The 25762-nt window shown below is 47.1% G+C and overlaps 1 protein-coding gene across 3 annotated transcripts in view; it reads right to left on the bottom strand.

Moving 5' to 3' along the window:
* Positions 1 to 22707, bottom strand: part of ZBTB16 (zinc finger and BTB domain containing 16) — a 190278-nt gene extending 167571 nt beyond the window's left edge. The window contains exons 1-2 of one of the 3 annotated variants that reach the window (XM_081844388.1): positions 22518 to 22707; positions 16573 to 17862 (exon numbers count right to left, since the gene is read on the bottom strand). In XM_081844388.1, the coding sequence (XP_081700514.1) occupies positions 16573 to 17810 (1238 nt within the window). In that variant the 5' untranslated portion in view covers positions 17811 to 17862; positions 22518 to 22707. Of the gene's footprint in view, positions 1 to 16572; positions 17863 to 21103; positions 21304 to 22035; positions 22129 to 22517 lie in introns of those variants that run through there. The other 2 variants (XM_081844389.1, XM_081844387.1) reach the window with 2 other exon arrangements.
* Positions 22708 to 25762: the final 3055 nt, after the last annotated feature.

Raw genomic sequence — 25762 nt, 5'->3', positions numbered from 1 at the left:
AGTCATGAAAAAGCAAAAGAGTGCATCTGTGAGCATGCACAGAGTGCCCTGTAACCTCCAGAGTCAGATAACACTCGATTAAACAACAATCAATGGCTTTTAGCTGAACATGTGAACAAAACGTTAGCCTTTCTGGGGGATAAGCAAGTTTGCGCTCTTCCTGGCTTGACCCATGTCGACCTGTTCAGACATGTTAGTCGTCACTGGATGGGGATGAACATGCATGTCTGAAGCAGCTTTGGGCATGATGAACACTTGTGGAGTAATGGGGTAGCAGGCTCAGAATACAACTCGGCACCTCACATTGATGAGGAATGAAATAGGATTATCCGAAGTCCACACAAGCCCCAGTAGCTTACACTGATCCAGGATGCTTCCTTACAGTGTGTCAGGCCAATGGTCCATCTAGCTCAATACTGTCTAGACTGACTGGCAGCAGCTCCTCAGGGTTTCAGACAGGCATCTTTCCTCAGGCCTACCTGGAGATGCTGGGGCTTGAACCTGGGACCTTCTGCATGCAAAGCAGTTGCTCTGCCACTGAGCTACATCTCTCATGCCTTTGCATGCCTTTCTCTGGACTGCCGCTCAGCGCTCTGCATGCCCTGCACCCCTCCCGCCTGTCCCGCAGCACGTGCGCCCAGCCCAGCCATGCAATACCTGCGACCCGAGCAGCACGTACCAGCCCGTCTCTAAATTATCTCCAGGGGAGGCTGCTGTGGCTTTTACCCCTCTAAATAATGCATTTGCAGACCCTAATTAATGCGAGGAAAAGGATGATATACATTTCTCTGTTGCTTTAAGTTACATCTGGTTAGACACTTTGAGAGAGGAGCAGCCTCTAGCTAAAGGGCCAGATAAGCTAAAAATCAATACCAGCAACGGGCTCAGAATCCTTTAAATCAGAGCGGCCCCTTTCCAAACTCTCCCTCGAGCGAGAAGGAGAGGTGCAGGGGAAAGCTGCCAATTCATCAGCACCATTACTATGGAAATCCAAGCTTGGCTTGGAGGGGGAAAGGAGGCTCAAGGAGCTCACCTCTCCACACTCACCTGCCAAGGCAGAAATAATCTCCGCTTTCAAAAGGCCTTGTCCACTTCCTCCAATGCAAACAGGAGCCATCGCAAGCTGGGAGCACAGAGTGGTGGGCAGCGTCGCTAAGTGGGTGCTGCCACGCTCAGCTTTGCTGACGGCTTTGAAAGAGGGCAGTTACTCTCCCATGAGTCTTTGAGGCAATGGTGGCTTGCGGCCAGTGAGAAGGGTAGCAACTTGGGAGAGGGACCAATCTGACTCACGGGTCCCCTCAAAGGCGCCACAGTGTTTGGGCTCAGGAGAACTTCCTGGGAGATTTCACCCTATGCAAATCAGCCCCCCACAGGCCAACCAACCTCTCTGACTGGCCCAACATGTTCAACCTCCTCTTTGGAGGTGCCAGTTATAAGCAGGATGGGGAGAACCAATCCAAGTTAGAGCAGCATGGAATCCTGATGCTTGACAGTGGCTCCTTGAATGCTTACACCCATTGCTCTTCCTTCCTGCCCATCATTCCTCAAGGCCCACCTTTTCCATGAAGCTTGATTCATCCCCATCCCTCCCTGTACCCAGTGGTCATGAAGTCAGCCTTCCCCGATGGAAGTTGATGGCAGTTTCAGTCCTAAACATCTGGAGGGCACAGGTAGGCGAAGGCTGAACAAAGCAACAATCATATATTCTTCCTCTGCTCACCCCCTGCCTCCATTTCCCTTTCTCTGTTACCTCCAATATCAAATTTCAAATTGCATGCTCACTGGGGCAAGGAGCTGCACTATCTTAAGTGCCATGCATGTGCAGTGCTCTTTCTCTCTATAAGGACAGAACTTATAAGCCCTACAAGGGCTGCTGCAGGCACATGTGTTGCTGGACTCCTCCAGATGTTGCTGGACTCCAACTCCCATAAAAGGTAAAGGGACCCTTGACCATTAGGTCCAGTCAGGACAGACTCTGGGGTTGCGGTGCTCATCTCGCTTTATTGGCCAAGGGAGCCGGTGTACAGCTTCCAGGTCATGTGGCCAGCATGACTAAGTCACTACTAGAGAACCACAGCAGCGCACGGAAACACCGTTTACCTTCCCGCCGGAGCGGTACCTATTTCTCTACTTGCACTTTGACGCGCTTTCGAACTGCTAGATTGGCAGGAGCAGGGACCAAGCAACAGGAGCTCACCCCGTTGCGGGGATTCGAACCTCCGACCTTCTGATCGGCAAGTCCTAGGCTCTGTGGTTTAACCCACAGTGCCACCTGCGTCCCTCCAGCTCCCATAGTCCCTGCCTATTGGCCATGCTGGCAGCTGGGGGTGCTGGGAGCTGGAGGGCCACAGATCCACCACTCCACCTTAAGATGACTACGATCTACCTCCACTACCAGAGGCAGCATGCCTCTGAATACCTGTTGCTGGAAAACACAGGTGAAAAAAGCTCTGTTGCACTCAGGTCCTGCTTATGGGCTCCCCAATGGGGCACCCAGATGTCCACTGTGAGAACAGGATGCTAGACTAGATGGGCAATTGGCCTCTTCTTACGTTTCTTGAGAACAAAAGGTATTGTTTCTCACCCTCCCACTTCTCCGTGCGTTCGACTCTGCCAGGATTTCTAAAGCGGTAAATTAAATGCGCCCAAGGCGTTTGACAGGTATTGTCATTTTGCCTGCTACGTTGAACCACAAGAGCAAAGACAGAGAGAGCATAAGGAGACCGTGGTAAACAAGAGTTGGCCAAGACCGCAGCAGCGCGAGTGCCGGGGCGGGGGGCAGGCAGGAGAAGGAACGGGCTCTTGCCTTGAGGTTAGCAGCTCTGAGAGAAAACCCAAGAGATCAGCAAACTGCTGGCAAGGAGCCAGCATTGCAGGACACACCTCTCTGCCTTATCTCTCAGACACAACGGTAGTTTGTGCATCTTGCAGAAAGTGTGCTACAACCACAGAAACCCTGCATCCAGCAGCAGCAGATAAGGCACCTCAGGCAGCCGGTGAAACAAGCACGCTTGCAACTCCCTCAACAGCCGATCCGAACCAGAGCAATTCATGAAAGGAACAGAGTGGGGTGGGGGGAGAGATGAATCAAGATAGGATCGCCAGTTCAGATTTCTGCCTCCTTCCTCTGGCGTGAGGAGGGAGCTGCAATGGTGTGAACTCTTTGCTTGTGGGAAGCGGGATGAGGCCAGCGTGGCTGAGCAGAGCGCAATCTTTGATCACGAGAGAGGCCTGGCACCTTCTGCAATGGCAGTAGCTGAGCTACAACCTCTAAGAATTTATGCCAATTGAATATACAAAGCCTACTAGATGGGAGGCCAAGTCCTTTCACTTAAAAAAATAATAAATAGATCCAGTCCCCTAAGAGTATGGGTGAGCACCAACAACTTTGCAACCAGGAGAGACATTCCAGTTCAGACACATGGTCTTCAGCAGGTGGTCTCAGCTGGCACAACCAGAAACCAAATTTTAAACGAACGAAATGTCAGCCAACTCTCCATTTTTGTCATTCGCACACACTTCCAAGAAAAAGTAAAGGGGGGGGGAGAGGAGGAATTGAAACGTTTTTTTGAACTGCCCAAGAGTTTAATCAGTTCTCTCCTCTTAAAAGCCCTCTCTTCGCAAGTTTCAACTTTCACAATCCCCAATTAGCAGAAACTCTCCTTAAAAAGAAGAAAAAGTCAGGTTTGGGGTTGCTGCTTTTGTTTCTTTTTTTAACACACACATATCAAGCACTTCGTATTTATGTCATCAGTGGTTACCAGAAAGGTGAATCACGCGTCCTCCTTAGCACTCTCCTCTGATCCTCTGTGAATAACTACACAAAAGGAGGAGGTTGGGAAAGTACGCAGAACCATGGCCACTCGTACCGACACTAGACGGCAACCTTGGCTAAGAATAAAGGTCGGCGCCACCTCACAAGTGGGGATGGTGATGATGCACCATAAAATCATTTTGGCAGGTATGCAAACTTTGTGCATTAACTTTGGCAACAGAGGAACCAAAGATGTCCCAGAAAATTATCTCTTTCGGCCTCACCTCTGAGTGGTATGTCCTTTGTTGCAACCGTCAAAGTCCTACTGCTTGAGCTCCTACTGATGTTGGTGCTTTAAGAGAAAAATCTTATGATTTTCTATTGCTCCAGCCTGCCTTGGAAGGTGAATGGATCCAGTTAACGCCTGCTTCCTTGCACAAGGAACAGTATGTTAAGGAAGAGAGCAACATCCACTGCCCTAAATGTAGTACCTGGTGTGTTAGAATGAACATCTCTGCAGTTTGAAGATAGAAAATTCATTCACGGGTATATGTAAACAAGCAAGTTGTTAAAATGATGTTGCTGCAGCTGAACTCCAGTAAAAACGATGCCTTTTTGAGAGATGAATGAACCTATCTTCCCCTGGGCTTGTGTGCTTCCCCCCTCTGTATGAGGAGATCAGATGTGTAGTTTATAAACATTTAAATAAATAAAACAAGCTTTTGCTTCTGAATTCAATTAAGAACATTTTTGCATTTCTTCAAACCCGAAACCAATCTTGTTGAAACAAGCCAGCTTTGTAAACTACGGTTTGACAGTGGCTTGTTTCAAACACAGAATAGTTAAGATTGACCATAGTTTGTTGAGTTCAGATGGTGCGTTAAAAAGCAGATAAATTGTGAAGAGGGGCAGGCTCACTCACATCACCATCAACCATGGTTTGCATCACAACATCTGAATGCAGTCATTTATTCTCTCTCCCCCCTCTCTCATTGTCTTTCTGTCAAACACACACACACAGAGGGGCCTGAGGTTTTTTTGCATGATGAAACCTGCAAACAACAAAAGAACGGACTTTGTATTAGTTTTTGTTTGCTTCCCGGTACAATAAACTCCTCAAGGAGATACCAGAGTTCTTTAAATAGCTGACCAAGTTCTGCAAACACTGGACAGCACAGCTCCCAATTTAAACAGCTTTACCATTTGAGTTTTGCAAGACAGATAGCAGAAATTGATTGTGCAGCAGAGGTGGGGTGGGTCATTTTCCAAGTTATTCAACTCAAAGTCTGAACACACACATACAAACTCCAAACGCCCTCCAACAATGTTAATTTATTAGGATCAAATTCCAAAACCATGACATGCAGGAGCCATGAAGATAAATAAAGGTGTCATATATACTTGATCTCATATATATATATATATATATATATATATATATATATATATAATATTATATACACACACACACACACACACACACACACACATATATACACACACTTACCGTACTCTCTTATATAGGTTCATATATACTTCTATACATTACACTTGCAGGAAGATAAATGCAGTAAAATAGTCTAGATGAGTTAAGTCCATCTTCATTTTCTTCATCCAAAATGAATTACCTTTTTCATACAATGCAGACATAACCAAATGTGTGTATGCATAGAGCCTTTTTTGCATGTAACATTAAACTATGGTTGAGTGTAATGCACTAGGGGGCTTGGGGAATGGGATCTATTCAAATTCCTTTAAGAAGTGACCTGACCCACCAACCCAGAACTAAAATGTAGACCAGAACCCAAGTTATCCATCAGACTTTGCACTTCCCAAATGTTCTGATGCCCTTCTCACAAGAATGCATTTCAAAATGTGGTTTCATACACTTAAATGCCAATTTATGTAATATATGCAGATCAATGTAGAAATGGGACATAATGGAACGGACCAAAGGACAAGCACATGTTAAATTGGCACAGCATTGACCAGAATGAGACTCGTTCCTGCTATGCACTGGAGCTGAGAAAAATGGCAGGATCATGCTCTTCCCACATTACTCTGCTCCTCTGCTGCAGATGTGAAAAGAAAACAAGAAGCTTTTGCTTCCACTTCTAAACTAACTAGAGGTTCCCCATTACATCCAAACTAAGGGGATCTTGAAGTATGATTTGTTTAAACAATCTAGGACTATGTCACAGTTTATGATCCTGGCTGGTTTTTTTTTTAAAAAAAAAAAAAACACACAATAGTTTAAACCAGGGGTAGGTGGCCCTTGGTCTATAGAATGTTGCTAGAGTACAATGCCCATCATCTCTGACCATTGTCCATGTTGTCTGGAGCTGAAACTACAGCGATCTCAACAACATCTGGAGGGACTCAGGTATAGCACCTCTAGTTTAAACTAACCAGGGTTTACCAGCTGCACCAGAAGAGGGGAGGAAGGAGGTGTTTGAACCCTGCACTCATGCAGGTGACACCAAGACTTGGGAGAGGAACCTGGCTCTCCATATGCTGTTGGACTCCAACTTCAAACTCCCACCAGCAGTCAGCATGGCCAATGGTCGGGGTAGTGGGAGTTGCAGTCCATAGGGCACCGTTTTCCATTACAGCCAAACTGAGCTGTTATGTATGTGTATAAGTGTGCACGCCACCTCATTTGCAGATAAAAATGCAGTTCTTTATTTCTCCTTGCTTGAAAGGTGAGAACCAATTTCCATCCATCCCACCACTCCTCAGATCTCTCTCTTAATCTGAAATCATTTCCCACTTGACAGTTCGCCTTCATATGTCTGTAAAAACCCGGCGTCTAAAGCGGGTAATCAGCTTCTCATACATAGCTAAGCAGACTGCAGGGTTATCAGTAAAACTGATATATAATCGGATAAGAACAGCAAACCTTTTGTAGCAACATGGTCCAGGAATAGCTACATCTCTCCTCTACTGCCCCACCCACCCCTCTCCCCACAGCCAGCGCCGTTGGCTACACACCAGACAGCTCACTTTTATATTATGCACATAAGGTAGAAGAATGTGCTAAATATCAGAGAATAGGACACTATCCGTCCTCCAACCAGCTTCAGTGGGAGAGAGTTGGGCCTCTCCCACTGAAGTCAATAAGGCTTAAAGGTGCTTAACTTTGGGGGTGAATCATGACTGCAGTTTTAAATGTGTGTTCTTTGGGGCAGGGGCCCATCACCTGAGCGACCCTGTAAGCAGCATGCATATAGATCATGCTACAAATAGCACTGTTTGACACAACAGATTTGTTGGGTATCGAATGTAATATTATGGTGCTACTTAAATATGAGTGGAAGTTACTTGTGCAGGCTGCTGTTATTAATTGCCATTTATATCTTGTTCTACCTACCAGGTGCTGAAAGCCAAATGTGTGGGGTTATCCCCTTTTTAAGCCCACAAAAGACTGCTGTGTGCTGGGGGTGGGCAACACTTGCCCTGACCCGGGCACCAGCAACCCATGTTACACCCCTGCATCCACATAGACAGTAATGTAGGGGGTTGGACGATGACGCTTGGGGTCTTTTCCCACTGTACAATTCTATGATTCTAAGCTAGGTGGAACATTGGTCTGCTATGCTGTGAGGCAGCTTCACGGGGTCCCTATATTGATAATGAGAGTATGCAGACGCTACTACAAGTCAAGGGAAGCTCCGTGAAGAATTAAGGCTATATAAAGCATTTAGCTGCCTAACACCAGGACAGGAGAGAGAAAAATTGCAGCAACAATGACACAATCCAGGTCTGGCCAGTATGAATGGAACAAGCTAATTTACACAGGAAGTAAGCACTTACCAGACCCTTCATCCCAACACACAAAAACCTTGGCCATATCTGGAAGCAATTACAGCCAGTTAACATGATCCGCCTGCCACTAAAATTAACTACAAACAGAAGGTTTTTTTGTTGTTTTTTTCACTCGGGTGATAGGCGATGCAGCAGCCCCCATGTTTGACTGATGGGAAATATTCAGTAATTACTCATTTTTAGAAGTCATTCCTTGAAACCAGCGAGGGGTGGGTGCAACGGTTGCTAATTATGAATGAAAAGGAGAATGTCGCTCATCTTGCTAGTTGCAAGGGAAGCAAAAGGCAGCTACTGCTCACAGCCCTGGGATAAGAAAATGAATCTGCTCCGCTCATGCAAAGAGAAAGGTGGTTACTCAGACTTCTTAGAAGTTTGGCGTCATTCTGACACTTGCAAGCTTCTCTGTGGGAACTCTGGGCAACTAGGGGAAAAACCTCTGTGCTAATATTTCCATGTTCCTCACTCATCCTCTCCAGATCTCGCAAACAAATTAGTGTTGCCTTTCACTCCGAAACAGATTTGTTTCCCAGTAAAAAGAAGAGGGGGGAGTCATCAACATCCAGTAAGGTTGAGCCAGCCTTGCAAAGAGAGGGTGGAAACAAACACTGAAACCAGATAGCTGATAACAAGATTGCACCACTGTGCATATTTTAATCCATTCAATGATAGCTCATTTCAATCTGCAGAATAGAACAAAGAACATGGTGAACCAGTTGCGTTGATCTGCCACATCAAGAGCATGAATGAATGAAATGCGTATGATGCTAGTCACTGGCTATGAAGCTATGATTTACGTTCCTGGTGGCCATTTCATACAACCAACCCACAAGGTGTTCAACTAACCACACATTGGACTTGTTTCAATCTGGGCTCACGTGATTTGCACCCTCGATCTCAAGATAGTTTCATCAGAATATGGGGCACTTCAGAATGATGTTAACATGGCAAAAGAAGGAGACAATTTTTTATATATAATAATAAATAAATAAACTACATTTTTTTATCAATGCCTTCATTTGATTTAACAGATGTAAGAAATTCAGATATCAGAGCTGCAATCATTTGCAGAACAAAAAACAAAAAAGCCCTTCAGTCTTTAGTTCAGGCTGTGACAAGCCACAACTTTGTGGATTTCAGAAGTTCGACACACATGAAGAGGATGGTGGGGCTGGAGGAAGCAGATCAGGGTAAAGGGAAGAATACTCAACCCTCACCATTCTCTTAACAATGAAAGTCACCTCTATTATACACTCAGATGATCATCACTTTTAGGTTGAGCAAAAGGACAACCCCCCCCTTTTTTTTTTTTGCTGACACTCCCAAAATCGTGGAGGTGCTCTATCACCTGCAAGTCCCTGTTCCTGAATCCCTTGGCTGAAAGAAGCATCAATCAGCAGCAGATGACGACAAAAGGTGACAGTTTGGGGTGAGTACAATGGTCTTTGGGTAGTGTTACCTTTGGGGTAGCAGTCATGGCATTATGGAATTTCCCCCTGGCAATGCTTGCAGTTGCCTAAGCTGATTTGATTTTAGGAAGTTCAAGATCTCCCATTTGGAGAACCCTTTAAATGGACAACTTATTGTTTGATGGAGTTCAGGACAAATCTTGCTAGATGGTACCTCATTGGGGTTTCCTTTTATAAGGACAGGGTCATGCAGGAAATCATAATGCTTAGAGACTGGATCTTAAGAAATGCAAAAAGAGATGGGAAGAGTGATATTATAAGGGAGATATATTTTTAAAAAATCAGGGGATGAATCGCTTGCTAAATTAAGGTTTAAAATCCCCCCTTCTCAGGATCTGCTACAAAGGGCAAAGAGCACTGTCCAATGAAGTGGCCTGAGCACATATTTCTCTAGGGGTCTTCCCACCTCCAGCGCACATTCCACGCATGGAAACAGTTAAGTCCCCCACAGGATAAATCAAAAAGTTCAAGGCTCCTACCCTCCACAATGCGCTCCCTCTTTCCCCAGTGACAAGAACCAGAGAGGGCTGAACTGGCCGCCAAACTTCCTGAGGAGGGGTCTCCTCGGCGCTCGCAGGTTACACGATCGGGGTCAGAGCCGTGGACCTTAACGGCAGCCTTCATTTCCTGAATGGGGGGTGAGTTCTCTTGGCCATAAAGCTAATAAGAACTTCCTCGCATGGCAAGCGCTGCCTGACAGAGCTACTTGTCAGCCAGCCCATAGTGGGAGAGTGCTGGTTTCCATTAGCGGGTTACAATGCCAGGTGCCACTAATAAGGTCCATCAGCGAGAAACACGAGACTGCTAACCTAGCCTACAAACTCTGGAAGTAATCATTGTCAAGAGGGTTTTTCTTTTCCCTGGGAGGGGGCGAGTGGACAGCAGAAGAGATTCCAAAAATTCAGGTTGCAAGGGATTCGGGAGTACATTAGCCAATGCGTCATTAACACAACATTAAAATATGGGGGGGGGGGAGGTTGCTACATCAACCCCTAGGCATGAACCAATCTGTCAATTTCAGTTTCTCTCAGTTATCTGATCTTAAATTCAGGTCTCCACATTTCCACATCAGCTTGCCCATTATTTAAAAAAGTCCTCGTGAAAATTAAACAGCATTTCAGTAAAAAGAATTATCCTATTGTGGTTTTGCCTGATTTATACGTATTTTTTTCAAACTGACTTTCCACAATATAATGCATTTTCAATGGTGTACGCATTTTGAGGCACACTTCACTTTAATATATCCCTGTCTTTACACATAAGCTGGATGGATAACTGCACTGCAAAATTCAGAGACGTCGCAAATTTCAAAGGATGGTTTCATTTCGGTTTGGGATTTTTTTTTATCTTTTCAAGAAACTAGGTAGGTTTGCTCCTGACTGCAAACTGGAATCAACTTTCTCCCTGCTGCCTAATCGCCAACACCAAAAGCAAAAGACATTGAGGAAAGGAAAGATTCTTCAAGGACACGGAACAGGGCTCCAAAAATGCAGATGGTGCACTGAAAACCGCATTTATGTAACAATGTGGCGAAAAAAAAGAGATGCAGAGGCAAGTTGGCCATTGAAACAGCCATAAGCCTTGGCCATGTTGACCCAGCCAAAGTTGAGCACTTTGTTAAAATGTTTATTCCGTGGGGGAGCTGTGCACATGCTTAATTCTCTCCCACTAAATCAATGGGATTTAAAGAGTGCTTAACTCTGGCAGGATCATGCCCTTTGATTCTTGGAATGTGAGTAACACCCTCATTAATATTGCTGTGTTCTAAGTGTGTTTGAACTATACAGCCTCCCACCCCCCACTCAGCCCGCAATTAAAAGCTACAATCAATACCAACATTAGATTAAGCCTGAACTTTCCTGAACCTTGAAGAAAACCTCTTATTAAAATGAACATTTTTAAAAAAAAAAATACAATTGTAAACTCACGATGTGGTCAATTGGTCAAAATCATAAGCACAGTTTAAGAAAGAGCAAGAGATTGAGTGACGTTGGCTTTCTTAGCCGACCTGATAAAGTTATACTAGTGCAAAGAGTTTTGTAAGACTTTGAGGGAGGTCAAAATTTGAAGCTCTTGATAAACGAGGCATATAGGGGCACCTTTGGGAGGAATAAATAAATATCACAGGGCAAAAAAGTTGACCCAAAAGTAAGCATTGGGGCGGCTGTGAAGATCGTACACTGTAAACTTATAAAGAAAAGAAAAACTTTTGCCAGTCACTTATGAAACTTCTCTCACCAGTAAAATGTTGCTTGCACCCACATCTTCTCATAAAACCTTAGAAAATGCATCATACGTGTTTCAAAAATTCAGTTAATGTTGATAATTTGCCCATGATTCAGTCATTTGATGAAGTTAGCACAAAATGACAAAGTTACTATGAGCCTTTGGCATATTAAGTCCAATTAAATCTTCCAGAATTTTCAATTAATTCTACATATTTCTGGACCAGTTTCTCAGCTGGCCTTTTTTAGAGAATTTTTAAACAACAACATTTGCCAGTAAAAAAGATGAAAATGAGGATGAAACAGAGTCATTCATGATCTTGGCCATTCTTCAGATCTGCAAGTGAGTAGCTGAAAAGAGTGTGTCATCAGACTGGTTTGGGGACACTTACTAATATTCTTTGATAAATGTCAATGTTTTCTGATAAATGACGATAAAATTTGGTCATAGCCAAAGCTCATTAGACACTCGTGATTTATCAGTGAATTTTCTGCCTTTTCCCACTGCTCTCTGAAAACACTAAGAGTTATTATTATTCATCATTTATAAATCATGTAAAGCTACCCAGATGCCGTACTAAAACATTTCTAACATTTACCATAGCAATGTAGGTTAAAATGAATGTTAGAAATGCAATGAACTGCTAACACTCTTGGGAGGAATTCCTTCAGGACCAATCTATTCCTGAGGAAGTTTAGGACACAAAAGTTATATACACAAATCAGTTATATACACTGTCTGGGTTGCAAAACTAAAAAAACCAGTAATTACATATACGTGGGCATTTATCAGCCAAGCTATCAGAGGTTCAAAGTAAATTTAAAAGCATTCCCTTGTGTCCTGGCTTTGGCTTAATCACACTGCACAAAATTCTTCAAAAATTAGCAGCACAAAAATCTGACTGGATTTGTGGGAAGTAGAATTTGTGACCACTACATGGCTTTCAGTCAAATGCAGCCATGGTTAATTTCTGCAGGATCGTGCCCATCAGTTTAAAAAATACCCCATTTACTAGAAAGCTTCATCTAGATATTTACCATCCAGTCCTAACCAACATGTATCTTTTTTTTTCTGAGAAAACCAGCAAGACTATGTTAAGAGCATCATAAATAAATAATCTAGACAGCTACAGTTGTTGCTTCAATTACATCTAAAAGAGCACAGAACAGAAAGCTTTTTCAAACAAACAAAAATTTGGCTTATTTAGACCGATACATTCTATGCCTTCTTATTCATAGTTTTCAGTTTAAAAAAATGGCAATATTGGTAAAATTAAGTAAATACTAATTTAACACTGAGATTAGCTGCAGTTGAATATATATATATATATTATCGATCAGGTCTGGCAACTCCCGGCTGCCTCAGCATTAGAAATTCCCTAGCTGCAACCTTTGCCAAGTTGCCAAACCCTGGCACTGTAGCAAACATAGATAGATAAAAGCTTGTCCCAGCACTCAAATAAAAGGAGAGATGCTCTTTAACAACAAAGAGAGAAAAAGATTGTGCTTAACATACCGAGACAGGTTGCATGTCCCACCTCAACTCCAAAAGTAGAAGGTGATTCATTATTTCCACCAACAAAGTGTCTGGCATTTCTCCAGTGCCCCTACCATTCATCTCTGCTTAACCAAAACTACACCGAGAGATAAGCCACTGGGTGTTTCCATTTTACAGGTGGGAAAGCAGAGGTTGAGATGCAGGGACTGGCCCAAATACACCCCAGGGCTTGGTGTCCTCCAGATGTTCTAGACTACAGACTTTTGCTGGGGAGAATGGAGTTGGCTACCCGTGCCCCAGAGTGCATTCAAATGAGCCACCCAGAGTGGCTGGGGAAACCCAGCCAGATGGGTGGGGTATAAATAATAAATTATTTATTTATTTATTTATTTATTTATTTATTTATTTATTTATTTATTTTATTATTAACCATGTGGTATATTGGCCTCATTTCTCTGTCTCCTCACCTCACAAACACGCTCGACAAAGGGACTGGTTTTAATTGGATGTTGGCTTATAAAAGGGTGAATGCAAACCCCTGTCTTTGAAGCAAGCCACAGAAATATAAAAGAAACACAGACACTCAAAGGTCTTGTGCATTTGTGTTCCTTGTAGATTGCAGAGATGAGGGTCACTCCTAAATTCTGTGCACATCAAGGGTTAATGGTATGGCTCCATCTGCATTGAGTCCAATGGGACATATAGTCCCAGGAAGGAGAGAATAGGTTTGCAGCCTAATAGAAGCAGTTGTGTGGCTCACTGTTCCCAACACTCTTTGCCTAGGCATCCTCCAGCAAGGGAACTGCTGGAACTGCCATTCAATGCTGTCAGATAAGAACTCCTTCTCCCTAAAAGCAGATGAATAGGCAAGTCTGATTCTATGGCCTCCAATGGAAAGGGGGCAGAGAGGGTTGAATGCTCCCTGCACTAGCAGCTATGGGGGGAAACGAGGACAGAACCCTTTCCCTCAACATGCTAGATTTCTGCATGCAGAGAATGTTAATGTTTTGGAAGAGCATTCCCTTCTGTGAGAACCTCACCTGCAAAGCCCAGAATCTGCTTCGCCTCCTTATTTGCTCTTTATGAGAGTTGGTCTAACACTGGCAACCAACCGTTACTGGAGCATTCAACACGGGATTCTGGTTTGGGGCCAAGAAAAGGAACTGACCAACTGCTGCAATAATGCATCTGTATTTATTTATTTTAAGGGAGTTGGCCAGTCCAACCAGAATCCTAATGACACAAAAATTGTTACATTATCTCAGGCCATCTGGGATCATCTCAGATAGGACATGCAGGGTGCTCAGACGGGCATCATCAATTCTGTGCGGGGTGCTGAGTGGTAGACTTCTTAAACTGATCTTCAAATGTGGAAAGATAAATTGCCTATTCACTGGCAAGAAGCGATCTCACATTAGCCATACACTACACCTACATTGGCCATGGCTGGCATTTTTTTTTAAAGACCCCGAAACAGAACTTGCGCACCCGGAGTTGCCCAAACGGACAGAAAAAAAGCACATCCTGTCAGAGCCTTGTGTGTACATTTGAACTACAGTAATTAAACTTGTTGGTTCATTAAAACACTTCAGAGCATCTCCAGGATTCTTGCTCTGAATCCTATTAGCGGACTGCCTTGTAATATGTTTGTTTGCAGAGTATTAGATACACAAGAAATATGCCGAACTCTATACGCTGAACCGAAGCCAAATGTCTGCCACTAAAGGCAAAACCAGGAAGGAAAAGTAGTACTGTGAGACCCAGAGACAAATTTGCCTGGCAGGCTTCTACCCAGAGCCTAGGGGAAAAAATGCCACAAGGAGCCAATTCTCAAAGCAGCCATCAACCATGAAAGGGAAGAGGCTTTCTCCCCAAATAACAGAGGTTTTCTAAGATTCGTTCCCCAAAGGTATAACCAGACTCTCAAGGAACACAAAAGATCAGTTATGTTCAAGAACCAGAAACATGTATTCAGGAAAACTGGTGCAGTTGGATTAAGTCAAAACTGAAATGGGGAATATTTTTAACCCAACATTTTAAAAAGAACTGCCCTACTGTCAAACTTGGTTCACACACTGATAATGGCATTTTGTTTATTTTTTAAATTAGGTTAGTCTCTCAGCTTGAGGAACATAGTTTTTAGAACAACCCCAAAGCAAATGTATGAGTTACTTGGCAAAGATCATAATTGGTTTCCATGTATTAACACCCCCTCTTAATAAATAAATCACTGATCTTCTTAATAGGTTACATTGCTTTTGTGAATTAATCTGTTAAAATAAGCTGTGAAAGTTTACAGCCAAAACTGATAGCATCCATTTTAAACTCCCCGTTTTCAGAGGAAGTGTCTTTTTCCCTTCCAAAAAGAGAAATTTAATCCAGAAACCAACCCTGAGGTTGTAGTAAACAGAGTGTAAATTTCTGTTTGTTTTGATTTATTTTTAAAAATGTATACTTGGCTTTCCCAGAAGTGATTTTCAAAGCAGCTTACAATAACCAAACATTTTTTTAAAAAGTCACATATCAATTACAAAATGGCTCAATGCCCAAAAGAATTATTGTTCAAACATCGCAAGTGCACTGTGAAGTCAGAAATAAAGCTTGCAAAGAGATAGTGGGGGGAGGGACATTTTGGGAGGAGGGGGAGAGGGGGAATAACAGGAACCAAATCAATAGCTGCTCCAAACTTTAATTCATAAAAAGGGGATGAGATGGAAGCAACAAGAAAACTGACGTTGGCATAGCTAACTATGGAGACTGGAACGGAGCCATAGCGGGTAGTAACTGAGAGCGCATGTCTAAGCTGGCGTATGTCCCTTTGAGTTTGATGGTACTTACTCCCAGGTAAGTGGGCACAGGGTTTCAACCAGAAGGAGTCATGTCCTTCCAAGTAAATGGGCAGGAGTTCATTTATTTCCCCAGGAACCCTGACATATACATCACAACCTACCCTCAAATAGAGCTGGGTGATATATTGTCCGAAACCAGTTTGAAGTCCATATCATGATATCAGTTTCATAAATGTTGACCTGGCAATATATCGCAAATCATGATATGTGCGTGTGTGTGTTGTGCAAAAATCACAATGTGGGAAAACTGTGAAGCCAGCCAATGCCTCTACATAGCTCCGACTTTATTTCAGTCACTGTGATATGTCAGTATATTGCGTTGTTTAGCTGGTGATATGATGCTGAAAACCAGATATCGCCCAGCCCTACAGTGTTCACCTCTACGCAGTTCCATCCTTATTTCAGAGATTGTGATATATCAGTATATTGTGATGTTTAGCTGGGAATATATCACAATATTGAAAAGCAGGTGTCACCTAGCCCTACACTCAAAGCATCAGCCCCTCCACCACTTTAGCTATTAAAATGTTTCTAAAATGGACAAAATGTCAGAAAGTGCCAACCAGCCTGGATAGAAACAGCTCCTCTTTCTGCTATATATCAAAACCACTAGTGCAACTCTGACTATATAATCTAGTGAGGAGGACGCTGGATTTCCTACAGGCCTCCCATCCCTCTCTCCTCTCCTGGTGCCCACTTGGCCATCATCTCAAATCTCTTCCCCCCACCTCCCCATTTATTCTACTCCGGGTAGCATGAGGTTAATGTGAAACCCTACATCATGCTTCTAACTTTAACAAAGAAAGTAGATTAGCAAGCCTATCGAAAGGAAACTCAGTTCTACTGGCTGCAGTCAAAGAAGTGAGAAACAAAGTCGCATAAAGTAGACTGCGAAAACAGACTCCGGAGGCAAGGTTTGACTGCTGAGCTCAAGAGGGAAACCAAAAGGACGTACCTGTGTTGTTCTACTGTCTCGTTGTCCGGAAGCTCTGCCCCACAGACGCTGCACTGTTCACCAATGGCTCGGTTCTCAGTTTTTATACCCACAGCCAGTTCCCCGAGCTTGCTGAACAGCTCTCTCTGGATGAAGCCTTGTGGGAGGAGCCCCCCGTAGGCGCTGAAGTCCATAGACACCGCGAGAGCCGGCTGAACGTGCAGAGCGGGTGCCATGGAGGACGGGATGCTCAGCATGGAGTCGCCTTTGTGATTGGGTAGCACGGGGTAGATGCCCATCGTCTTGTCGCCGTGGGAAACCATGAGATCTGGCCCAGCCGGCGGGCCTTGGACCGCCTCCGAGGACTGGTCAGCATTCTCGTCACGGGGGTAGTGAAGTTCGCGGGCACTTGTGATGACGCTGCTGCGCGTGGGGGTGCCGGGCCCTTGCTTGCTCTTGTCATCGCCTTTGTCCCCCACGGAAGCGCTCATGTCGGCCGTCCGCGGGCTCTCGTGGCTGGAGGCCTCCTCCACCTGCATCGCTTCCGTCTTCACCTCGGACAGGTTTGGGTGGCGGCTGCCAGCAGAGTGCAAGTCTTCGGGGCCGCTGTGCTGCAGTGCCCCTTGCAGCAAGGACTGGCCGATGGACATGAGGCTGTCGACGGCGGCCTTGGTGGGGCTCATGGCCGAGAGTCCGAAGGAGGTGGAGACCGAGGGGCTTTGCTCCACCATCAGGCTCTGGCCGGCCAGGCTGGAGTAGCCACTCTCTTCACTGGAATGCTTGGAGATGAGTATGTTTTTAATGTACTTTGACTTGCGGTCTTCTTCCTCTTCGGTGCTGCCGTCAGCCATGTTGGCCTCGGCATCGTTGTCTTCTGATGCTTGAATGGTCTCCAGGATCTTCAAGCACTGCTCTTCCAGGTACTCAATCTCCAGGATCTCAGCAGCGTAAAGAAGGTCGTCCAGGTCTTCGACTTTAGCCTGCAAGGTCGCCGTGTAGGCGTACTCCAGGATCTGCTGGAATGTCTTTGGCGAGAGGAAGTCCAAGGTGTAATGCTGACTGTTGCGGTGGAAGAGGATCTCGAACATTTTGCTGGTGCAAGCCAGCACTGTCCGGTGGGCGTGGAACTCTTGGCTGTCCACCAAGATCACCACATCGCACAAGGTCCCAGCCAAGCGCATCTGGTTGGCTTTCTGCAGGAGGCCGGTGGCGTGGCTGGGGTTCTGGAGCTGTATCATACCCATCTTAGTCAAATCCATAACACTCCCGGGGTCTAGGCATCAGGGAGTCTTTCCACTGCAGGATCCGGAGCTGTCATAAAGGAAGGGAAATGGAGGAAGGGAGAGAAGAGAGAGAGAAATTGAGGAAAGGCGGTGGGAATGTGGCACACAGTGTGATGAGATCGAACTGAGAACCCCAAGAAGTCAAGCAGAGAACTCATCCCCTGCAAAAGAAGAAGACAACTAGACACCAAAGGTGAAAGGGGGCCTGTCTCTCTGTATCCTATGGGTGAACTGGAGAGAGGAAGGAAAGGGTGGGATTGTGGGTGGGGAAACATTCCTATTTGCTCTGCTTTGCTTTCCCCTCCATCCAACAAGCCACTTTTGGACAGAGACAACTGAAGGCTTGGTGTGGGTGGGAAGCAAAGTTAACCCTGGGCACACAGCTAAATCGGTAGAAGGACTGTGAGGGGAGGCACAATAACTGGAGAGCAAACTAACCCATGATTTCTACCCCAGTAGCCTTTCCCAAAGAATTCCCCAGCCCACAATTTGAAAAGATAGAGGGTGGGGGAGGACATCCTCCCTTCCTTTCTCCTCCTTGCCTTCAGCTGTGGCCCTGGGCAGAAGCACCTCTTCCACAACCCCACAGAGCCTTTTCCAGGACAAAAGTGCAGCCAGGGGGAATGGCTGGGATCCTGGCCAGCAGCTTTTCTCTCCTTTGTTCCTGGGAGGAGTGGGGGGAGTTCGATGGGGCCGAGAGGAGTGAGAGCGCATACGGAGGTTACTCAAGCCAGCGCTGGGGAGCCTAAATTTTACTATCCATATGAGACTCTCCCCCCCCCCACTTCCCCAAACCCAAGCCCACTCTCCTCCAGAGACCAAGATGATACCCAGCCAGCCAACAGACAAATAGTCCATTCTGAATAGCATCTTCTTTAGACTACATTATTAGAGTGAATATACAAACTGCCTAACATCCCTTTCTCCTGCCCGGGCTCTCACATATACACAAACACATCAGCTTCTAAGCGTACACACACAACAAGCACACGCTGCAAAAGCAGATTTGGCATTAAAAGGTTAACCCCAACTACTTGGAGGGGGGTAGAGATAGGGTTGCAATGACTAAAAAGGGTTTTGCCCCCGCCCGCCCCCTGCACGCTTATAGGCAACGACACCCCTTTGCCACAACTTTCTACAATCAATGCAGCAGTAGCTGCACTTGATATAACAACACGCAACACTTTCCCCTGTTGGAAGGCTCTGAGGGTCCCGGTTTCTAGGGCTGCCTCCCTTGACTCCCACCATAAGTATCTGGGAGAGTAAGGTGTTGACTTCTCCCCACCCACAAACACCCACAGGTAGCTCTTCAGCTTTTAATGCCCCGAACCACGAAGCAATGAGCTCCTAACTCTCACCCGGTTCCAGTATCCTCAGAGCCTCCGTACGGCAAACAGAGTGCAGAACTAAGAAAAGGGGGTGTCACCCTAGAATAATTCAACCCCAGGAAACAGGAGCTGGGGGAAACTCGGGACTCGGTCCCCAGGTTCCGGTCAGGTCTCACTCGCTTCCCACAGACCAGGCTCGATACCCGAACCCTAGTACTTTTTCCCATCCGCACCAGCGCTAGAATGGATCGCTCCTTATCTGAGCTTCTAAGCAGAGCTTTCGGTTCACAATTGATCCAGGGTGAAGATTGGGAAGTAATCTTATTTGTTTATTTTTTGTGTGTGGGGTGCGCGTATTTTTATGACTTTGCGGGAGAGGGCTCTTTGAGGCGCAAGTCTGAACTGTGCCATCAAGGGAGAAGCGAGCAGGGCGCGTTTACTGGCAAGGAGATATTCATGAGGTCCAGAAGCCGCGATTTAACCCAGCAGGGGAAAGAAAGCAAGGCGAAATCCCCTCGTATTTTGCAACTAAAGCAGGAGGAGGGGAAAGAAAACACCCTATCTATATATATTTAATATGAGTAAGGGGGAAAACGCTTTTTAAAAAAGACGTCTTCTTTGTACTTTTCTTCAACACCGCCCCCCCCCCCACAAAGCAACCCAATTCATAATACAGTTAAGCCGGGAGGGTGTACATTTATTTTTCAGAACTGAGATCGAGGAGATATATACTGCCCACCAAGCAAGCACTTGAATTGAGCTTGGAGGGGGGTGAATCCGCGGGTGTCCATCAAATTGGAAGCCAAAACTCCTTTGGGGCTGGAAGCAAAAGAAGTCCGAAAATCCGAGGTCTGTGTTGTTTTAGCCTCGTTGTTCGCTGGCGCCCTTTGCGCCGGTTGCGGCGCGCAGGCGGAGGCCCTCAATCCCCACACCACGCACACACTTAAAAACAAGGTCCAATTCTGATGTTGTGGTAACTGACCTGTTCGTCTGTGCCCCTTCTCCAAATAATTCGCTTTGAGCAACCTCCAACTATTTTGACCAACAGTTGCTTCCGATGGCCCTGCAAACGCATATGACCGCCCCCAAAATACGTGTCCTCGAGCAGAGCCCTGTTCCGCCAGGCACGAGGATGAGGAACGCAGGGCTCGCATACCCCGGCCGGCGCACGCCCTCGGCAGCCTCCGCGCACAACCAACACGCGCAACTGCCGGCGCTCACCGCGCACCCCGACCTTTGCACCATCCCCAAAGATAGCAAGGTTGGAGCAAAGTGCAACCGCCCCGCTTCCCCCCGAAGAAGAGCAAGTTGGTATCCCCCACTCGAACAGGAAACCCCAAATATTCTACTCTCTTGCACGGGATGCTGTTCCCTTTGCAACTGCGTAGGAGCGCACAGTCCACAATCTCCTTGTGCTTTCTAACATCAAATGATTATTTTATTGGCATAAGGGATTTCCTTGCCTTTTTAATCCTTTTTTCCTTCCTTCTCGGCCTTTTTTTTTTAAAAAAAATTATTTTATATCTATTGTTCCCCTGGCGCGCAAATGCTGCTTCTTCGCGTGCCGTAGTCCAGCCAGGCTCACACGCTCTACGACTTCGGCCACTGTCCTGCGCTCGCACGCCACTCCGCTCCCCAAGAAAAAGAATAAATGCCCCGAAAAACTTGCGGCGCGCTCCCCAGGTGCCCTGCAAAGTGTCCCGAACTGACAACCCTCCCCCCTATGTTCCCCTCTCCAAAGAATGGGAGCGAAGGAGGAAGAAGAAGAAAAACGCCATCAACCACCACAACAAAAAAAGACCCTTCCTTGGGGCACTGTTTCTCTCCCCCACCCCAAGTTTTGTGCAGGAGCCCTCGGGGGCCGTCGCTTGCCCCGTGCGTAATTGCGCACGCCAGCCCAAGGAGCAAGTTTTTGGCTCCGTCCCGCTCGCGGAGACTTACCGGGCTCTGCACCGCGGAACTCTTGCGAGCTGCTAAAGAAGCAGCGGCGGCGGAGGCAGGAGGAGGAGGCGGCAGTGGCGGAGGAGCGGCGGCGGCGGCCGGAGGAACAGCATCGCCGGCGCGTCAGGCGAGTTCGCAGCGCCCGCTCTCAGGCTCTCTAGCTGCGCTCGGCGGCGCGGCTAGCAAATCACCAGCGGCTGCCTGACGTTGCCACGGCTGGCGAGGCGCGTCGGGGCCGCCCCCTGCTCTCCTCCCCTGCGAAGCCCCAGCCAGGCACCATCTTGACTGCTGGCACCGACGGCTCCTGCCCACAAGCGGCCGCGCGCGGCGCAGCGCCCGGACCCGGCCTAGCCACGGCCAGCCAGCGCACGGAGCCGGACGCCGGGGCCGCACGACCAAGTCGGGGATGGCCTGACCCCTAGCTGCCAAAGACGCCTCTGCTACTCTGGTTGCAGCTGGACTATTGGCTACGCGCGGGACCAAGAGTCCGGCGCTCAAGAGTTGCGCCCGCGTCACGCGAGAAAATTCAACAGGGAGCGAGGGAGGGGAGGAGAGGGGACTCCTGTTGAATTTCGACCTGCTCGACGGCTTTTGGAGGCGCGGAAGGGGAGGGGCTGCTGCTGCCAAGGAGGGCAACGGGGCTTGCTTACACCTCGAGTGGCTGCCTAAGTGCTAGTCTGCCTGCACCATACGCGGTTCTCGCGTGCAGAAGAACCCGTTGGCTGACGACGGCGCGGTGGACTGCCGGGACATAGTGGAAGAAGCTGCCCCGATCTTTGGGCAGGGCTGCCTTGGGAATGGAGAGGCGCCGATGCTTCAGCGGTGGAATTGAATGTCTGGCCTGCATTCTGATGGAAATATTCCCTAAAGCGAGGGTGCACGGCAGGGGCGCTCCGCACGTGCCCAGATGCACTCTTTTTTAGCCCACTTACCAGTTCCTCCCCGAGGATTTCTTTTCAGTCCCTTGAGTCAAATGAATCTTGATGTTACAGATACCACCCAATCGCTCCTGCGCTTAACCCACTTTCCGTCACCACACACACACACACACGCACATACACATACACACACACAAACACACACACACACACACACACACACACACACAGAGAGAGAGAGAGCCTTCAACTCAGGACCCAGACAAGGTTCGCCACCAACTGACGCACACGCTTCCTGATGCGCTCCTAGGGACTCCGGATTGGGATTCGACCCGTGGAAACGCCGTGCGCATGGGGACGGCAGAGAAGCGGTCCACATGATCGGGGGGGGGGGCTAGTAGGATTAAAATGAGCCCCCTCCCCTCCCACACAACATGCCCAGCTCCCTTTGATCCAGTCCATCTGTGACCAGATGTTTTGGGGGCAGTAACTAAAGGAACAGGACCGTTTCAAGCACAGTATTACACAGCGCGGACCTGTTGTAAGTCGCCGCACCTTCTTCTGGGTGGGTTGGTGGGTGGAATTCCGGATTGACAACCCGATGCGCTCAGAGGGGCAGCCCCAGAAAGTTGCGCTGGGTTTGCTGGAAAGCCCGATCCGGAAAATACGCGCGGAACACGCGCGCGCGCGCCATAGGGGCTCCCGAGGGCTGCTGCTGCTGCTGGACAGCGCTCTCCCTCTGCCCGGATCAAATATGGAGGCGGCGGCAGCAGACGCCTACGGGAGGGGCGGAGGGGGAGGGATAAAAGCCCCCCTCCTACCTCTCTCCACTCCGCCTCCCTGCTGCTACCTGCTGCTGCACAAACTCACGAGCCCCAGCTGGACGCCCCCGTCCGCACCGCAACACACCCGCCCCAGGTTAAAACAAGAAAACGCGTGCGCTTTGCCACCACGCATCCAAAATTAAGACAAAGACTCTCCGTCCTCCGCACTCATCCAGTGTTCTGCCGTCTGCGAGGCATGGAAGGGATTCTTCGCTCCTCGCCAGTCCTCGGCGTCTCCCCGCTACACACGGACTACAGTGGTACCTCAGGTTAAGTACTCAATTCGTTCGGGAGGTCCGTTCTTAACCTGAAACTGTTCTTAACCTGAAGCACCACTTGAGCTACTGGGGCCTCCCGCTGCCGCCGCGCCGCCGGAGCACAATTTCTGTTCTCATCCTGAAGCAAAGTTCTTAACTTGAAGCACTATTTCTGGGTTAGCGGAGCCTGTAACCTTAAGCGTCTGTAACCTGAAGCGTAACCCGAGGTACCACTGTAGTTCGCACGCCCAGGTAGATCCACGCAGGAGTTGCTAATAAAACCAGATGGGCGGGATATAAATCACCATCATTAAAAATTATTAAATGAAACGAGGGGTGGGGGAGGACAACGGTGGGTGGAGTGGCTGGGATGGTGACTTCACAAGTCAAAATGTCCTGAAACTCGAGAGGGTGTTTCATGCGCTACAAAATGTGTGTGGGGGGGGGGTTCTTTTTTTCAGTCCGGGTTATAGGAAGCTGCCCTATTACTGAGCCAGGCCAATGGCACATGTAGATCAACACTGAGTGGCAGCGGCTGTCCAGGATTTCAGGCCCCGGGGGAAAATGAGTAGCTGCAGAAGTGAGAGGGTTAAATAATTCACACACAGTCCCTCCTCTTAGAATCAGTAATTCCAAATGGGGGGGGGGGTCAAACATATCTTTGTGCTTTCGGAGGACTGGTAACAGGTTGCAAATATACACAGCTGCTGATGCCACTGAAGCTGCTCTCCTGCTATGCTCACTCACTGGGAGTGTCTCTGCATGCTCTGTCCTGGCCAGAGACTCATACAGAGAAGCAGCAGGTAGACTCCCTCTGGGTCCTGCTCTTCCTGACTCCTACACACTGTAAAAGCAGGAGTAAAGAGCACAGGGGAACCTCTACTTTCAATTTACAGTGCCGCTGATGTCCCCCACTTCTCAGAAGTCTGAAAAATGCAATTGAGAAGGGAGGGCCAACAGCTTAGTCCCCATCACAGACTGAGCAAGCGAGAAATGGAAAAAGAACAATTTTCAAGTTCCTTCCAAGAAAGCTGCTCCTACAGTTTGCTTCTTTCTCTTGGCTGTTGTAGGAGCAATTTTGCCAAAACAGGGAAAATGCACAGTTAACTCTCTACATCTTAAGCTTCAGTTAATCAATTGGTTAGACAGAGGGAAGGTGGAGAGGGGTATCAGTGTGGGCATACTGATTGGAAGCTTGGAACTGGGCCAGCCCTGGCACCTGACTTTTGAATGACAGTTTTCAAATATGTTTGGGATGCAAGAATCCTCTTCAACAGCATGAAAGTAACCGACACTCAAACTTGTGGACACGAAGCTGAATGTAGGAAGATTCAGGACAGATTTATTTATTTTTAAGTACTTCTTCATACAGCTTGTAGCAGCTGAACTAAAGAACTCACTCCCACTGGAAGCAGCAATGGTCAACTTGGATGGCTTTGAGAGAGGGTTGGACAAATTCATGGGGGATAAGGCTACTGACGGCTTCTAGGCTGGGCCCTTCTCCCACTGCCAGAGGCAGTAATGTTCCTGAGAAAGAATTGGCGGGAAGAGTGCTCTTGCGCTCAGAACCTGCTTGCCATTTATCCCCTTGCATCTGGGTGTGAGAACTGGTCCATTGGCCTGATCCAGAAGCTCTTCTTATAAAGATGGGAACAGGGAGGAACTCGGGGTAATGTCGGGGGGGGGGCGCGGTTCACAGTCATTGCACAGCCCCATGTCCTGTTTGCTGTTAAAATGGACAATTAGCAAAGTTAGGTAAGTTTAGACAGGAGTATTCAAGGGCCTCATGCTGACAAACAAAGGTAATCATGCTTGTTTGCATATAGAATACAGTCTGAGTTTTAATATACAGTGGTACCTCGGGTTAAGAACTTAATTCATTCTGGAGGTCCATTCTTAACCTGAAACTGTTCTTAACATGAGGTACCACTTTAGCTAACAGGGCCTCCCTCTGTTGCCGCACCACCGCGGCACAATTTCTGTTCTCATCCTGAAGCAAAGTTCTTAACCCGAGGTACTATTTCTGGGTTAGCAGAGTCTGTAACCTGAAGCGTCTGTAACCCGAGGTACCACTGTAATAGAATCGTAGAACTATAGAGTTGAAAGAGACCCTGAGGACCACCTGGTCCAACCCCCCCCCCCCCGCAAGGCAGGATTATGCAGCTGTTCCATTTGGGGATCAAACCTGCAACCTTGGAACGATCAGCCCCAAGCTCTAACCAACTGAGCTATCCAGGCCAAGTATGAACCATTTGTCTTATGCCACCACCCTGTAGATGATATTATATATTAGGTCACTTCAGAATGTGGCAATTCATCCCTACTACAGTGTTCAAAATGCCCATTGTTCTAGGTGCAGTTTGTGACGGGGAATTTCATTAGTGCAAGAAGATTCTGAGCTCTGGGCACAGTACTGTGCCCTAAGATTTCAGATTAAAACTGCAGAGTGGAAGGAAAGGAAGACCTTTTCCTGCCTCCCCACTTCCAGCTACTTTCTGAAGACTGGAGAAGAGACCCTCTTAAAAATATTATGGGCAGGGGAAGGACTTGTATTCTTGTTACAAAAAAGTTGCACCTAGACATTCTGTTGTTGCGCCCATAAACTCCATATAGTTAAAGCTATGGTTTTCCCAGTAGTGATGTATGAAGTGAGAGCTGGACCATAAAAAAGGCTGATCACAGAAGAATTGATGCTTTTGA

This window comes from Podarcis erhardii, assembly GCF_964252035.2.
Source record: "Podarcis erhardii genome assembly, chromosome: 16".
NCBI classification, from domain to species: domain Eukaryota; kingdom Metazoa; phylum Chordata; class Lepidosauria; order Squamata; family Lacertidae; genus Podarcis; species Podarcis erhardii.
Note: the sequence above shows the minus strand (reverse complement) of the source record. Positions and strands in the feature narration are given on the sequence as shown.